This window comes from Phymastichus coffea, unplaced genomic scaffold (assembly GCF_024137745.1).
Source record: "Phymastichus coffea isolate CEN01 unplaced genomic scaffold, Cenicafe_Pcof_1.1 PCOF00059, whole genome shotgun sequence".
NCBI lineage: Eukaryota > Metazoa > Arthropoda > Insecta > Hymenoptera > Eulophidae > Phymastichus > Phymastichus coffea.
Genome location: NW_026706870.1, coordinates 189,703 through 206,084, shown reverse-complemented (window position 1 = coordinate 206,084; position 16,382 = coordinate 189,703). Strand labels below are relative to the sequence as shown.

The 16,382-nt window shown below is 49.2% G+C and overlaps 1 protein-coding gene across 2 annotated transcripts; it reads left to right on the top strand.

Moving 5' to 3' along the window:
* Window positions 1-1,419: 1,419 nt before the first annotated feature.
* On the top strand, window positions 1,420-14,931 carry LOC131666509 (calcium/calmodulin-dependent protein kinase type 1-like). 2 transcript variants are annotated; one of them, XM_058939239.1, is made up of 9 exons: window positions 1,420-1,647; window positions 5,719-5,853; window positions 7,023-7,097; window positions 11,265-11,339; window positions 12,202-12,464; window positions 12,941-13,081; window positions 13,265-13,391; window positions 14,220-14,307; window positions 14,611-14,931. In XM_058939239.1, exons 1-9 carry the CDS (start codon window positions 1,550-1,552, stop codon window positions 14,782-14,784), a joined length of 1,176 nt encoding a protein of 391 aa, XP_058795222.1. In that variant the 5' UTR covers window positions 1,420-1,549; the 3' UTR covers window positions 14,785-14,931. The 2 variants fall into 2 exon arrangements, with proteins under 2 accessions (XP_058795222.1, XP_058795223.1); XM_058939240.1 differs by lacking the exon at window positions 7,023-7,097.
* The last annotated feature ends 1,451 nt before the right edge of the window (window positions 14,932-16,382 follow it).

Here is a 16,382-nt window from a genome sequence, read left to right as displayed (position 1 = left end):
AGCCAACGACTACAAATGCTGAGCATCTGGCAATTGGAAGCTATACGATACACATCAACAGCGCGAAGCGGTCGTGACTGCATTTTTTTGTTGCCAGCGCGCGGAGAGCAAATTTATCGTTGTTGCCGCTCCGGGCGTGAAATCGCGGACTCTTCTGCGGCAACGCTCGTTCGCGAATTATTTGCCGTCGAGCGTGTGCTTCCTTCCTCTCCCTTTTTGCGCGCCCAGACGCTCATTGTCCAATTATTCAGGGAACGGCGTTTCGCGCGAGATACGAGCGCATCGCGCGTGCACCGACGGCGACGGACTTCTTCAATTTTCCCGCTTTGCTTGCTGTTCGGAGCTTGGCGTCGTCCGGGTGTCGCTCGCGAGAATTCGCTTCTTCTTTTACCTTTCGGGAGCTTTCGCGATCCTTCGCCTTATTTTGCCGAAGTTGAAATTTCAGCGCGCGGAAAATCCGGACGAACGGCGCCAGCCGCCGATTGCGAGCGCGCGATCGTCGAATCTGTGCAGCGCCAAGTGTCGACCCATCGTCGGCTAGGCATTCGAGCCGCGGCAAAAGAGGCAGCGAGCGAAAGAAAAGAATCCGAGCAACTCGCTGGTGCAATTAGCGCGCGTGTTTCTCTGCGCTCCTTAATTAGCCGATCGCGGCGTTAATTAATCGATCAAGCCGCGCACGTGGAAAGAGAAAGAAAAAAAAAAAACAAAGAAAAAAGCCGACTCGTCCGTCGGCCGCGTGCGGACTTGTGACCGCGGCGGGTCATTTTTCGAAAGACAGCCAACGGGGGGCTCCAGTTCTCGGGCGTTGATTTACGAATGCGGTCTCGCAGCCTGTCCAACTCGGCCAGTTTTTACGCGCAAGTAGGCGTGCGATGATTTAGCTTCTTCTTCGCTTGAGCGAGAGCTTCGAAATGGAACTCGCGTATAGCGATGTTCATCGTACAAAGCGATGCGTGTGGTCGTGATTAATGGCAAGTAAATTGAGTTCGCTCGCAGAGAGAACAAATTGATGTTCAAATCGCATTAGTTTAGTTCCTAATCGGCGAAACTCTTAATGTCGTCGTCGGACGCTCGCAATTAATTAAAATTTAATGTTCAACGACCGCCGCGTCGATTGCCAATTAGGACGTCGGATATCGGCGCTTTTTGCCACTGGACTGCGCACAAAAGGCCGCTCGCGGCTCGTCGCGAGATATTCCCCTCTCGAGTGCATCGCAAATCAATACACCACGCCATCCTCTATACGTATCTGCGAAAAAAAGGGCACGAAGCTGCCGGAGCAGTGGTTAGAAGACGAGCGATAGCCTGGATAGTCCAGGAGATGTCGCCGCGGTCGCGCTCCGCTCGGCCGTCCGCGCAGCAGTAGCTGCCGAGGCCGAGGCACGAAGTACGAAGAGCCTTTCAGTCGTTGCCCAAGTGTGCGCGCGTAGCTACGTCCTCGTCGTTTATTATTTTTTTTTTCGTTCCGCGCGCGACCGAATCGAATAATCGAGCGCGAGAAGAAGGAAAAGAGCACGAAGAGAACGATCCCGTGACCAACAAAAAGGAAATGCCTCTGTTCAGGCGCGACCCGGCTAAACGGCCCAAAAAGGACGACAGATTTGCCTCTATCGAGGACAAATATGTCCTCAAGGAACAGCTTGGCACGTGAGTACCATGTAACAATTTTTCCCTTACGGCAATCCATCGGACGCTGTATTATCGCTCATCGATCGTGCGCGAAGAAAGTGTCTTTGAAATGGAAATGAGTGTCTCTCGACTGGTCGATTTCTTCATCTTCCCCGTCCTTTTCGCTGCACCAAGTTATTGAAGTATCCCAGTGCGTCGAATGATCGCCTATAGCATACGCTCTTAGATGGAGTTTGGAATCTATCAAACGTGCTTTTTTCTTTCTCTCTCTCTCTCTCTCTCAACATATGGAGAGAACCAGTGCTGTTCTATTTCTCATCTTCGACTTTATCTCGAACGCGCTTGATGCATCCAATGCATCTCACTCTATCGCTCAACCCTTGATCTTTTCAAAATCATCATCTCGCTCGCTCGTTATTATGTCACAGAATGGAAGAAATAAAGTCGTGAGCTTGCAACATGCTGGCGTGTGTGGGATAGAGAAAAAGAGAGAGTGAAAGTGACATAACGAGAGGTTATAAAATATTATTCAATACACACACGCGCGCGCGCGCGACATGCATACTATTGATTCGCACACGAAAAAAGTGAACGTTGATAACATAGGCACTTTCACGCGTCTCAATGTGAGAACAAAATGTGTCTTGGATGCTCTTGTATTTAAGAAGATTGACAAGGAAAAGTAGCTCTCCTTTAGTGCACATACACGAGGCTATTTTGGTAACTTCATCAAGACGTCGTTATTGATTTTAATATGTTATTTAGATGCGTACTTTCGTCTTTGAATATACTTGTTGATGAAGAATTGAACGTCGAGTGCAAAGCTTAATGGGATGCAATTATTACAATGGAGAAACTTGCACTTATCAAAAGGAAAGGAACCTTTTCGTTTTCGAAACTTACTCAAATGATGATATTTATAAACGTAATAATATCGAGCATAATACTGCCTGTGTGTAGTGTCGTGTGTGACAATATAAACCATCGCATCTCGTATCGCATGAATAACTTTAGCTGACACACGCAGCCAGATATCTCTTGCGGCGTTCAAAAGGAAAAAGAAGCGGCGGCAATGTTGGAATACGTGCGAAAAAAGGAGACAGGTCGAGGAAAATATTTACATCGTCTCGCGAAGAATTATCTTCTAGTAATTGCGCTAGAGTGAAATAATTGAGCCTAGGAAGTCGACGATGAGTATACCGTTCCTCTATTATGCATCCTAGCAGTGTTTTTTTTTCTCCGCGCTGTAATCATCTTGTTGATATTGTGTTTGCAAAATCGTCTTCTCCAATATGATTTTGTAAACACAATATCTTCGTATCGATATTGCGAATCTGTTGGAAAATGGTAAAAAATATATGCGCGAATATCGGGATTCCTTGACCTACGAGCTTCGATGTTTTGTATTTTACAAACGATATGGTTGACGATATTACACGAATAAATTTATCAGGAGTGCCTTTTTTTCAATTGCACGTTTCGCTCGATTTCAACACCAATCCAACGCAAGAGGCTAATATTTTTTTCCAAAATTCAATTAACATTGGAATGACGCAGAAAACTTACGAAGACAGAGAGAAAAAGTCGTTATCAGTGCGTGAGGTTTCATTAAAATTTCTGTCATGTGTTATTACATATAGAAACGGAAAGAATGCTGTCGCCCAGACCAGGTTAGAGAGTGGCAGTATCGAAGGTCTTTAATAAACTGGTGAGTCGATGCCGTGAATATTGAAATGCCGTTTATTGCGAGTTTTATTGAAAAAAAAAAAAAAAAAAATCGTTTCGGCAACAATCGAATGTCGCTCGGACAGCGACTCATCTCCGATCAGCGAAGCCATCCTCGCGCGATTGGCGAGGGCAACGGGTGTCCCTCGGAATGCGCGAGCTTTTCCGTGTGGGCCGCCTTGCGTAATTTGCCGTAGCGTTTGCATACTCGCGCCGGTGAAAGTGCGCGGAACGGCGCTGGCGACGGCGGCGCAAGTGCCCGTTGTATTTTTGATGCGTCCGAGAGGTCGGCCGGCTCGATCGTGTCGCGATCCAATTCGAGGCGGCGGCGCGGCCACTTTTCCCAGCCGACTCTCTCGCTCGCGAGCTAATCAATCGTTTGATCGGACGCTTCGGGCGCGGGATACGCCCGCGGGGCTTTGATCGGCCGCTCAATTATTTGCCCGGCGTTTTTCGCGCGCGCTCCAGTCGCGATGGGCTCGGGCGACTCGTCCCGGCCCATTGTTAATACTCCGCGTGTAATATTCATGAGGCCGTAACGCCGGGAAGCCTGCTCGAATGCTAATGCATCACAGCCAGCCTTAGCTTTTTGCGCGTATTCTCGACGTATTAGTGCGCCCATTCTCGCAAAGGACTTTTAAAGTTGCTCAAAATTCATGAGAATATTCCGATAGTTAAAATAAAACAGAGTCCATCTTGATATCCGCACGCCAAGCTCATGAATATTCGAGCAGGTGGCTTGCCAAAGGTGGAAAAGTGTTTCGAACGACAAATCGATAATTCGAGGCATAATCCGTGCCATCCTCGTCTCTCAATTAAGCCACATTGATGTTTTAATATTAGTATTCTCGAGCGTCAGGCCGCGGACGAGCTGCGAGTCTTCGCCGGGCCGAACTAATTACAAATGTTTTCATTTCAAAGTAACTCACTACCAGCCGTTCGCCGCCGCCAACGCCGCCGCTATACGTCCATCAATCATGTACGTAAACTCGACATCGACGTCAGCTGCAGTCGCGCGCGCGCGCCCGCTCCTACGAACCAGCACTTTTTTCATAAGAGCGTTCCAGCTCGTGCTGCGCGCATTTCGCTCGCGAGCGGCAGGTTTATTTCGCCGGTCCGACTTCTTCCTTTCTTTCGTGGCTCCGCTTGCCGGCTATTTTCGAGAGAAGATCGCTCGCCCAGGGAATCGCATTCCGCGTAAAAGGAGGAATTTTCGTTTCATTGTCGTCGTCGCTGCGGAAACTAGGACGAGAAAGTCGCGAGAATTTTACGCGGGCGTAAGCGAACCGCCACGTGCGCTTCGTTTTCGCGTATTTATAGGCTTCATTATCGCGGCGCGCGCGCGATAAAACGGCTGGTCGGTCTTCCAATAAACAATTTTTCAAGCTCGGCCGTTTTGGTTGTTCCTCGTACCTCGATTGGCGATAGGAGGCACGCTGGTGACGTCGACGAGGAATTTCCAGCCGAGGCGCCGAAATAATTCACTTACACGTGCTCTCGCGCGAATAAGCTGATGTCGCACGCACGAAGCTGAGATCTCGTCGAATTTATCCCTCCCTACAATTAATTTGCTCGATAGCCAGCGAATATCCGTGACTCGCCGGGTATAAAAAAAAAACTATCAATGTGATCCTCCCCGCGCACACGAATGACTTCACCCAATGTCTATGCGCCAACCAAACTTTCTTCTTTCGTATTTATCTATTGTGGGGAAACATTGGTTTATCAATTCCAATAAAAGTTTCTATGTACCAGTCCGCGTCGCCTTTTGCTCAAACGATAGGATTTATAGGATATGCCCGATGTATAGAAAAGAGCTATTGTAAAAAAGAGAAAAAAAACTGAGCAATAACAAAGATACTATGAATCTTCGATAAAAAGAACTCTAAACAGGCGTTCGAATCCACCCGTCCTTCGACTACAAATTTTTTTAAATCTCTCTCTCTCTCTCTCTCTCTCTATCTCCCCCCCCCCCCCTCTCCAAAAGCCGCCCTTGACCCTTTTTCGTTCGAACGCGTGTGTACGTAAGTTCGTTCGTGTGCGATAAAAAGGCAATAAAGGCACACTCGAAAGGAATTCTCAAAAGACAAAGAGAGAGAGGAGTATGAAAGAGCAATATACATTCGAATGTGCGAGGTGTCGGGAAATCCGTAATAATTTTTTCAAAGCACGTAGAGAGAACTTTTTCTTTTTCGGGGATTTGGCAATTGAATTAAACCCCCCCGAAAAGGCACGCGTCCGAGTCACCTCCTTTGCTCGCGGTCCCGAGTGGGAGCAGTGCAAAACGCGCTGAAATGCATCGGTGCTCGCGGTTGACCTACATCCCGCTGGCAGCGTCTCACGGACGCTCTCGTATGATTGCAGGGGCGCTTTCTCGGAAGTGAGGCTAGCAGAAAGCAAAGACAGACCTGGCATGATGTACGCAGTTAAGATCATCGACAAGAAAGCCCTCAAGGGCAAGGAGGATTCTCTTGAGAACGAGATCAAAGTGCTGAGGAGGTGAGTGCAGATCAATATATATCAGTATATACTAATGCGTATCTAACCCTTGTGTGTGTGTGTGTGTGTATACACACACACACACACACAAGAATTCGCATTAGATTATCACGCGAATCAACCGTACGACTATTATGCGCTTTGTTATGGCTCTGCTATATTTATTAAACGAATTGATACTCGTTAGTTTTTTACGGCTTTTACTTTTAGTGTACATATATATGATTATGTGCTACAGCTTATGAACCGCGTTTTTTTTTTTCTTTTTTCAAATAATCTCATTGAGTGTCATGCTGTTATACATTTACATATACATATACATATACATATACAATACAATACTCTGAGAATACGAGTTTTTTTTTACTCAGTGACATATAATACAATTGTGTACATAATGAAAAGCCTTGCTGTGAGTATGATATTTGCAACTGTGTTTGAGCATTAATCTTATCAATTCTTTTCTTCTTTTTTTAATGATCCGTGAGCTCTGTAGGTGTTACTCAATATGCATTAATTTTGTTTGGCTGTTTCATGTTTTTTATCAATATTTTTTTTTTAAATATAATACTAACATGTGCTAATTTAACTGTGAGGAAGTGTGGCAGCGATGATTGTCGATGATCAAGTGTAATTATCGATGTCTTGGTGTCTTTTTCTCGTGTACGAGTCCTCGTTCAAAACAAGTATTTGACGTGCGAAGAAATGAATTTTCTTTTCTTTCGATGTTTCTTTTACTCTCTTAAACGTGATTGTTGACAGTGGTTTGTTGATGTTTCTTTCTATATTTTTAGTGCTATTGACCCCAGACCTAATGACCACGTTATTCGTGGATTAAACATTCAGGTATTTAAAGCAAAGGAAAACGTGCGGTGAACACTTGGTCGATCGCACGCCCCCTCCTTCATTGATTTGCAAATAGATAGTAGCGAGTTAGTGAATCCCGGTGAAATGATTCGCGCGACAGATTGAATGTCAAACAACAGAACCTTGATCCCCGTATCCAACAACAAGTACAATAGCAACAGCACAGACTAAGAGTATAAAGCAGAGTATTGTTTTATTTATTTTGGAGCAACAGCCGAAGACGAACACTCTTAAAAAATTAAAAAAAAAAAAAAGCCGAACGAAAAGTTAATTGTGATGATGATGATGATGATGATCCATAGGTTCAGTCGATGCGTGAACTCATACGGCGGCGACGGCACGCTCAAGTGCGACGATAGTAATGAGGAAAAGGAATGGTAAGTGGGCCCTTCCTCGCTCAACAGCGCACTAACTCTCTCTCTCTCTCTCTCTCTCTCTCTCTCTAATTCTTCCTCTGTTTCTCTCTCTCTCTCTCGCTCGCTCTTTCACCGGCACACTCTATCTCACACCATTACTAACACATCTCTTTCACACGTGTTTGTATATGTGCGCGCGTATGTGTGTTGTACTCTGAGTCACGACTTTTCTTTCTCTCTCTATCTCACACACACATATATATATCTACACGTATATACTCTAACGCCCCGAGAGGCGTTTTGTTTAAGTGATCCTGTCTCTCTCTCTCTCTCTCTCTCTCCGAAGTAGTGGACACTCGTTTGCTGTGCGTTACTTACTCGGGGAGATGCGCTTATAATCCGTACGGCTCGCTATGAAATTTCGTCCCCCTCGTCAGGCTTCATCGTGCGTAATCTATCGCTTTATAATCTCGCTATACGCGTCTCCAAGCCTGCTCCCTTGAATCTGTACTGTCGAGCTCGCCGTACGAATTTCAATCGAGCTCGCGCTCTTCTTTGTCTCTCCGGTGGAGTCGCGTGCGGCCGCGCGATGCGATCGGCTCGAAGCGTCGTCCGAACGCGCCCCTTCGCTGCATTCACCGGCGCGTGATCCGCCGATTCTGTCTGTCTCTTCTTTAGTGTTTCGGCCGCCGGCGTCGACGTAGCGGCGATCGATAGGGCTGCCGCACGCCACCGGGTGTACATCGCCGTGCCCACGGCCGAGCTTTCTTGCATCTATAGCCGTCGATCGATGAGACGACGCGATTGCCGACGTCAAGTCGCAAGCGCGGCAGCCGTCGCCTCTCGTTCGGCGGTCCTCGCGAGACCTTTCCGTCGTAAAAGCGCATACTCTCGTCCGCCACCGATCCGACGTCGGCTCGTTCGGCGGCCTGCGGGCGCGCGTGCCGGGGAACCATCGCGGCTTGAAAAGTGCCGCCTTGACGACGCTTAAATCGCAACGTGTACGAGCGATGATTGATAACCGGACGCGATTTGCTTCCAAGAGAAATCAACATCTTGAGCAGTCCATCGAGTATTAGTCTGGCGTGTAAAGAGTCACTCCATCATACTTCAATTCAGCAGCGCGCGGACGTGCCGGGCTCGAAGCCCAACGTCGCGTCTGCAGCGCGCACGCGAGGCCTTAAAAACCAAAAAAAAAAAAACAAAAATCCTTCCTTTTTCTCATCGTCTTCCTCTCTCTCGGGCTGGATTACGAGGAAGAGCGCATCGGGGTTGTCAAGTGGAGCGGCAATCAGACGACTTCGGAAATTGCGAAAACGAGTATTACGTGACTGCGCGACGTTAGGCCGCGCCGCCGCCGATGAAAAGACGACGAATAAAAAGGGAAGGGAGGAACTGCTTAATCCCGAAATCCAGTGTGCTCACGTAAGCCAACTCGTTATGCTAATGCGTTATAAACGAGAAATCGATGCTCGTCTACTTCCGAAGATACACTGCGTCGAGAGCGAAACATTTCCACTTTCTTTTCACTCCTCTGCTCTCGGAACTCGTTATTGATTCGTCCTCGAGATACTTTGACTACCGAGGAATTCGGCCTCGTATTTGTCTTTTTGCAAGGAAAGTTGTTTAATTTTTTTTTGTTTTTTAGGAGGGGGGGGGGGGTAGCGAGACATAAAACTTTTAAGAGAGCAAGAGACGTGGTAAATCCATCATCTCGCAAATCCACTTCTTCGGTGCGTATCGTACATCTCTGGCGAGCGCACAGCCCACGAGCGAGGCTCTCGCGCCGAATCCCCGTCTGGGCCGTCATTCCGCGAGGCACGAAATGAACAGCGTCGGACAGCTCAATTCATCAGCGGCACCCATTCGCGCGCGCGCCGTTAACGGAGGAGAAGCCCTCGCCCCGTGCGAGGAAAATTTCTAGTCGGGTCCATCCCTCAGCTCCCGTCCGAAACAAGAGCCAGAGTAGGCTTCGCAAAGGCACGATGGGAATTTGAAAAAGCGAATCTCAATCGAGGAGAGAAACGGACTCGAGGCTCTCTCTCTCTCGCTCTCGCTCTCTCGGTATCTCCGAGGACTCGCGGACTATTCGCCTCAGGTGGAAGAGGGCGCCCACGCGTACATATTAAAATTTAAGAGGGAGAAAGAGAGAACGGAAAGGAGTTCCTCATAACCGCGCGCAAATGGCGGCAGGAGGCCATAGGGAAGAAAGAAATTTCGACACGTCGCGTAGCAGTCAATAAACGCTCTGTATTTTTCATTTCCACTCCCCCTCCCCCCTTCCGCCCTGCCATTTACTTGCGCTTGCACGCACACACACACACACACACGCTCGCGCGCGCGCGAGAATAAAAAGGGACTTTGCTCGTCTCATCATTCCTTATCGCTCGATTTTTATAGGTCCGCCTTTCCTATCTCCACGCTCGCACACCGACACGCGTACACGCGTATGTCTGTGTGTATACGTATGTATATACGTATGTATGTATGTATGTATGTATATGTGTACGAGTCGTCGTATCCCTTATCGATCTTCTACAGTTGCATCGGCGCTTGCGTGCTCTCTTTCCCTCCGTTTCCGTATCCCGTAGCCGTGTCTGTGCCCGCGAAGATGAAAAAAAGAAGGCTGCTCGGCGTTTTATTGGTGGACTGGCTGCTGTGCATGATTCGGCTTTATTTCGGCTTGAGGCTATCCATTAACTTTATGTCGCGTTCCCTTCGCCGCCGGTGCACGCGCTCGCATGAATGTACGCTATACGACGGCGAGCGCGAATGTGCTTGCAAGCTCAACGAGGCTCGACGGCCTGTGTGTAAAGCCGGCCTTCGGACACGTGCGCGACGCCGCTGTATACGGATGCAGAAATAGAAAATAAGTTTTCCGTTCCATTGCCACGCGAGGCGATACGTCGAGCGCGGACTTTTGCGTGCTTTCGCAACATCCCTCGAGGAGAGAGGAAAACAAATACAACAAACTTTTCTCACCCAAAAGTATCGTTCCCGCGTCCTTGTCGATTGTACGGAGACTTCCCCCTTGAGGAAGAAAGAGAGAGAGAGAGAGAGAAAACACGAATATAATCAGTATGTATAATCGGACAAACAGCCCTGCGGGTCTTTTTTTTTTCTTTCTCTCCGATCGAGATAAGAACAAAAAAAAACATAGAAAGGAAGCCCTGCGGACAAAAACAACGAAATGACGGCCGGCCAACTTGGAGGGCGCGCGCGTAGATAATCTCTGGGCACTGTAGTGTCGCGCGTGCATCCTTGACTGTACACACACGCGTGTACACGCGACCGGGTAGGGGGCAGGGCGCGCGAGCCGCGCGACTTTCGATCGCCTCGGGAAAATTCGGGCGACCGGAAAAATCGGCGCCGCCACGGGACCTTGCGGCTGTGGTATCGCGCGACGCGCTCGGAAATCTCAATCCGCGGGCGGCCTTGAATCGATTTTCCCGACGCCCGGTCAATTTGCATTTTCTCGCCGCGAGGAGAGCCACAGCCGACCCGCTCGCGCTCGCCTTGGGACGCCCGGACCGACTTTCGCATCAATTCCAGAGGTGAGGTGGGGCTGGGTTTCTTAATTAGCCCCGCGGTAATCGCGACTGTTAATTAATTAGCTCCCGACTGCGCGTTGCGAGAGCCGACGGGGAGCAGTTTTTTTCTTCCATCCTTCGTTTTTCGCGCTTGATTTCGCGTCGGACACGCGAACTTAATGAACTCCGGCGCAAGATCATTAATCGCATCGTCTCGCTAAATTTTGCACACTTGGTCGGGGTAATGCGATCTGTTCGGTCGTTCGCGCAAGGCTTCATCGAAATATTAATTGGGTGCCGTGGGAGTCTTAATCACAAGAGATAAGCGCTCTCCTTAATAAACATCTAAAGAAAATTGATCGATGTAAATACTGGTGAACCGACTAAACGAACGAAAGTAAGTAATGCATGATCAAATATGCACTCTCTCAAAAGCACTTTAACCCATTGATTTTTTTTAATCCGACGATCTCCAAGTTAATACACGCTTCAAGGTTGGTAGCCTCTCGTAAGCAACCCTTTCGCAATCAAAGCGAAAGAGCGAAAAAAGAAAAAAACAAAGAAAAGAATGGAGCAATAAAAACCGTTTTCGGAAGGTCACGGGTCGAACAGTAAGAGGCGAGAAGGAAATTTAAAAAAAGTGTATTCTTTCTTCTAGGCTGACGCACCCGAACATCGTGCAGCTACTCGAGACTTTCGAGGACAAGCACAAGGTCTACCTGGTCATGGAGCTGTAAGTGTATAACGCTTTTCATTTCCCGTGGGAAAACTGTTAACTGCCCCCTCAATCGCAATCGCGCAACGTTCAAACGTTATTGCTTTCTTTCGCACTCTTCCGTATATTCTTTTTTCTTTTTTTTTTTCTTTTATTTTAATGGGATTTGCCCATCGAGTAATTGCTTTTAGTTTGCACTCTGCGGAAAATTTAGTCTAAGGCGCGCGCAAGCGATTGCTTTTCATCGTCAAAGAGGCCGGCGGAAAAAAATCTCGTCCATTAAATTAACTTACCGACGAGTGTCCCGGTCGCTCGCGCTCGTCTTCGTCAGCTGAGCGCGCGAGCCTTATTTATACATTACTCGCTTTACGTACGGCGCGGCGAAGAAAGTTTCAACGTTCGCACCGTAGCGTTGTACGACCCGCTCGTCACAAGAAATCCAGTTCGCGCGAGATAGGAAACTGGCTCCGCGCTGATATTCGCCGCGAGATGATTCCGATTACGATAGTCATCGCCGTAACGTCGCGCGGGTAATACAGTGCTATTCGTCTTGGGGCAGATCTCGTCTGCTGATTCGTCCGCGATTCTTCCTTTATGGGGAGGAGGGGGGGCGAACTGGTTTCTCTTGCGTCTTGTCTTTCGGAAAACGGCGAAGAGTCGCAAGTCCGCTTGTTCGCTAGCTTGTGAAAATCGCACGTAAAGAGGAAAGAAAGAAAAAAACAAGTGACACTGCCCAGGTATAACGAAAGCACGACGCATCCGCGCGATTCGATCGATTTTTTTTTTTTTTTGTTTTTTTTCTGGACAGCGCGAGTGGAAAAGGGAGAACGCGAGGTGGCTAACAAAGAGGATTGAAACGTCGAACGTGTTCTGCGCGCAGGGTGACAGGTGGCGAGCTGTTCGACCGCATCGTCGCGAAGGGCTCGTATACAGAGCGCGACGCCTCGAGTCTGATACGCCAGGTGCTCGAGGCCGTGGACTACATGCACGAGCAGGGCGTCGTGCACCGCGACCTCAAGCCGGAGAACTTGCTCTACTACAGCCCCGACGAGGACAGCAAGATCATGATCAGCGACTTTGGCCTGTCCAAGATGGAGGACTCGGGTATCATGGCCACTGCCTGCGGCACGCCTGGATATGTCGGTGAGCGGACCTACATTATCACCGGACGCCACCTCGGAGTACTCGCGCGCGATTCACTCGGGAACGAGGGGACGGCGTGCGAGGAGTCGATGCGCCAGCGCGGATCGGAGCGCGCCGGCGCTCGTCGAGTTGGTTCGGCGCAGTCGAGCGCCGCTCGCGAGGCGGGGCCGCGGATCTGGTGGCGCAGCTCCGCGCGAAGGCACTCCGGACAGGGCAGGGTTCGCCGGGGCCGGTGCCGCGGAAGCACTGGCGCCGAGACGCGACTCGAGCGGAGGTGAGTATGGGATCGCTACCGCGGGATTGCCCGAGCGCTCGCACACCCGGGCCGTCGGGTTCGCGGATGGAGTTGCCTCTTTGGTGGCGCGGTCGGCGTCAATCGCGGCTCGGTACGGTATGCGCGTACGGCCCGCCGTTGGACCCGTAGACGCACTGGAATCAGAGGATGAAAAACGCTCGTGTGCTTGTGTGATCTACAGCTCCCGAGGTGCTGGCCCAGAAGCCCTACGGCAAAGCGGTGGACGTCTGGAGTATAGGCGTCATATCCTACATTTTGCTCTGCGGCTATCCTCCGTTCTACGACGAGAACGATGCCAATCTGTTCGCTCAGATACTCAAAGGTAAGGTTGAGAGCTTCTCTCGACGCGCGACTGGCAATTCACATTCAAATTGACGCGATGCGATCTGTCTCCGTGTAGTTCGTTGACTCTCCGATCCGTTTTGAGAAAAAAAAAAGAAAAAAAAAAAAATCAGAGCGCACAACGACGCGCATGATGATCATCGCGCCTTATCTCTGTTCGAAGGTGAATACGAATTCGACTCTCCGTACTGGGACGACATCAGCGACTCGGCCAAGGACTTCATCAGCAGGCTCATGTGCGTCGACGTCGAGAAGCGCTACACGTGTAAACAGGCGCTCGGACATCCCTGGTGAGTTGAAAAGAACATTTTACCGACGGTCACGTACCGGGTCCTTTGATGTTTCGTGTCGAAAAATAACAGCGCTGCTTGCCGACTGGCGTGGAATATTTCTCTTTGCATTTCCCTTTCCATTTGGCAGCTGCAAATATTTGTCACATACGAAAAAAAAAAGGAAAATAACGAGAGAAGAAGAGAAAAAGCTCCGAGTAACGAGAAATTTCGACGCTCGGTCGGCCGAGAATTCGATATTCTCGCACGTGAAACAGAAAAGGATGGAAGAAACGCATCGGAGATCCACGGAGAAGCAGTTGAGCTAGAACGAGCGAAATATGGTTAATTCGACGCGAAGTAACGGTGGCCGAAGATAGGCGCGACTACGGTGGCGTTCGCGCGGGCGCGAACGAGAATAGAAACAAAGAGAAAGGTGTCGCAGCTGGCCGCTTTTGTAAGCGCGAGCGATGCACGCGGAGACGCGACTGCTCGCGCAATTGTGCCTCCTGCGCGTCTGCCGTGGAGATAAAGCCGGACACATGCGAGCTCGTCTGTTTCTCGGCGGAGCCACACGCGCGCGTCCATTGTAATTGCGGCGCGCCTACGCGCCATCGGTCTCGCGATCCGAGCCCGCCCATCGGACCCTCCTCGAACAGCGGAGCTAAGCCGCGCGCGGGCGCCGAGTGCGCTCGGCACGCACGCGTCATTGCCAAGCGCACAACGGAAGCACAGCGTCGTTACCTATGCCCGTAAGATTCAGCGCCCATGCGGTAACGAAGCTCGAAAAGAGCGCGAGATTTGTAGATGTGCTAAAGTGGGCCGGTGTTGTTTGTTGATGCATTGCAGGATCAGCGGCAACGCGGCGAGCAACAAAAACATCCACGGTACGGTATCGGAACAACTTAAAAAGAACTTCGCCAAGTCGAGGTGGAAGGTTAGTAAAGATAACGAGCAGAGCACATCGTGATCTGATCGACGTTTTGTGTTTCTCTTGTGTGTTTTCCATGTGATTGTGTGGGCCGCGGCCTGTGGGGACCGCGCTCGCACGTGTAATCCATCCAATGCACCGGCAACTCGTCTCTCTCTCTCTCTCTCTCTGTCTCTCGCTCTGAATCGCTTGTCGCTCTCTCGCAAACGAACTGTCTCTCTACTCTCTGTCTCCGCCTCCGCAAACCCACCAACTCACGAAAACGAACCCGATCGCAAAACCAACCAGGCCTGTGTCTGATGGTTGCAGCAAGCCTATCATGCGACCACGGTCATACGCCAGATGCAGAGACTGGCCTTGAACAGCAGTGCGACCAGCAGTGCGACCAGCAGCCCTCAACCTCAGCATCATCAGCACGTCAGCCAAGGTTTCAACAGCGGCCCTGCCTCAGGCGCAGCGAGCCCGAACCACCGGAATTATTGAGGCTCCAGCGCCTCGAGTTTCAACGCCACCACCATCTCGTCGTGCTCGCCAGCAGCAATACCACGCCGACTCACTCGCCGCCCTCGTCCAGCTCATCCAACTCGCCCCAGCGCCCGCCAAGGCTCGTAGGCCAGAAGCTCTGGGCGAGCGTGCTCGCGCTCCTCAGGCTCGATCTGGCCAGCACCAGGCGCCGGCGCTGGAGGCACGAGAAGGGTTGAAAGAATGGCGCCTTTTCTCTCTCGCTCTGTTGGCCCCGGGACCGTCACCGACACGCACGTACACAGACACACACATGCACACGAAACCCATGCATCTCGACTACGTTTTTTTTTTTATTTTTACTTTTCTCTCGTCGTCGTTTAGTGAACGAGCTGTGACGCATCGGCCATCTTTCAACTCTCTCTCTCTCACCCCCCCCCCTCCCTTTCTCTCTTATCCTCCTTCTCTCGTTTTTATCTTACTGACCAGCGAGCTCATTAGGATCTGATGATACAGGAATTGATAAATGTATTTCGACGGACGCTCGTTGGCGTCCGGGTATGCGCCGTGGGGGGACGGGAAACGCGACCGCATGCCTCTCTTTTTCGAACGAGCGCAAAATGTTTTTACCTGGTCGGTAAAACTGTCCATCGACGGGTTTGCTGCTTTCCTGATCTTGTTGCTGTTTTTATTATTTTTTGGTCGTTATCGCGAGGCGAACGAACTCTCGATGTGGTTGTGTTTCTCGTTCTAGCATGTACACACATTATATTCACTGACGACTCATTAAATGTACGGGGTATATTCTTGCCTGTAGCTTAAATTTAGACGCGTGTGCAGTGTCACTTATTCAGAGAAGAGGCGCAGATATATGTTACGTATAATTGTCTATGCGAATGTTATAATCCTCCTGTAAAGTTTTTTTCCTGATATATATTCAAGTTTCTATTAGTCTTGGAAATAAAACTACTACTGCGACCGCATTAAATTAAACGACGACAAAGTTATGTTACCGACCGAACAAATATCTGTTAACCTGCATAATTATTTGTGAATGAGGTTTCTTATTGACAGCTACTCATATTTTCAAATTTATACTATTTTTTTATATTTGAACGGTAAACGCGTTCCTCGCGAAACTAATAGGAATTGTTTCGGACATCAATCAACTTTCACGGAATTTTACGTACGACATTTTTGTCGAAACTGTACTGTTAATCGTGCGCAAAATGGAATAAAAACGAGTGTGCAATATTTTTTTTATAAGAGTTTTAATAAGACGTTAAACTCTATTCGAGATTTAATTGCGAAACAAGGGAGAAGAAACGCATATGTGGGCACACTGAACACAGTTAACGCACAGGGCAGTGATGAAGTATACATATATATTTTTATCTTTTGTATATTTATATGTAAATTGTTATAGATGAATCTTTGTTCCTCTCGGCAAGTATACATATACATGCAAGCATATATACATCACGATAGAACGCAAAAGCGAGAGCACGGAACTTGAAAGCAGTGCAAGCTCTGATCAAATTGAAATTGAAATTACAGGTTAAAGGAGGATAACTTAGTTTTGAGCGACGTATCCGGCATCGATCAGTCTCTTTCCCCTC

Excerpts from the sequence above, each read along its gene's own strand:
- LOC131666509 (XM_058939239.1), top strand. The coding sequence starts at position 1,550 with ATGCCTCTGTTCAGGCGCGACCCGGCTAAACGGCCCAAAAAGGACGAC. Across the intron at positions 7,098-11,264 it reads AGTAATGAGGAAAAGGAATG|GCTGACGCACCCGAACATCG; the intron begins GTAAGTGGGCCC and ends TCTTTCTTCTAG. Across the intron at positions 13,082-13,264 it reads GTTCGCTCAGATACTCAAAG|GTGAATACGAATTCGACTCT; the intron begins GTAAGGTTGAGA and ends CTCTGTTCGAAG.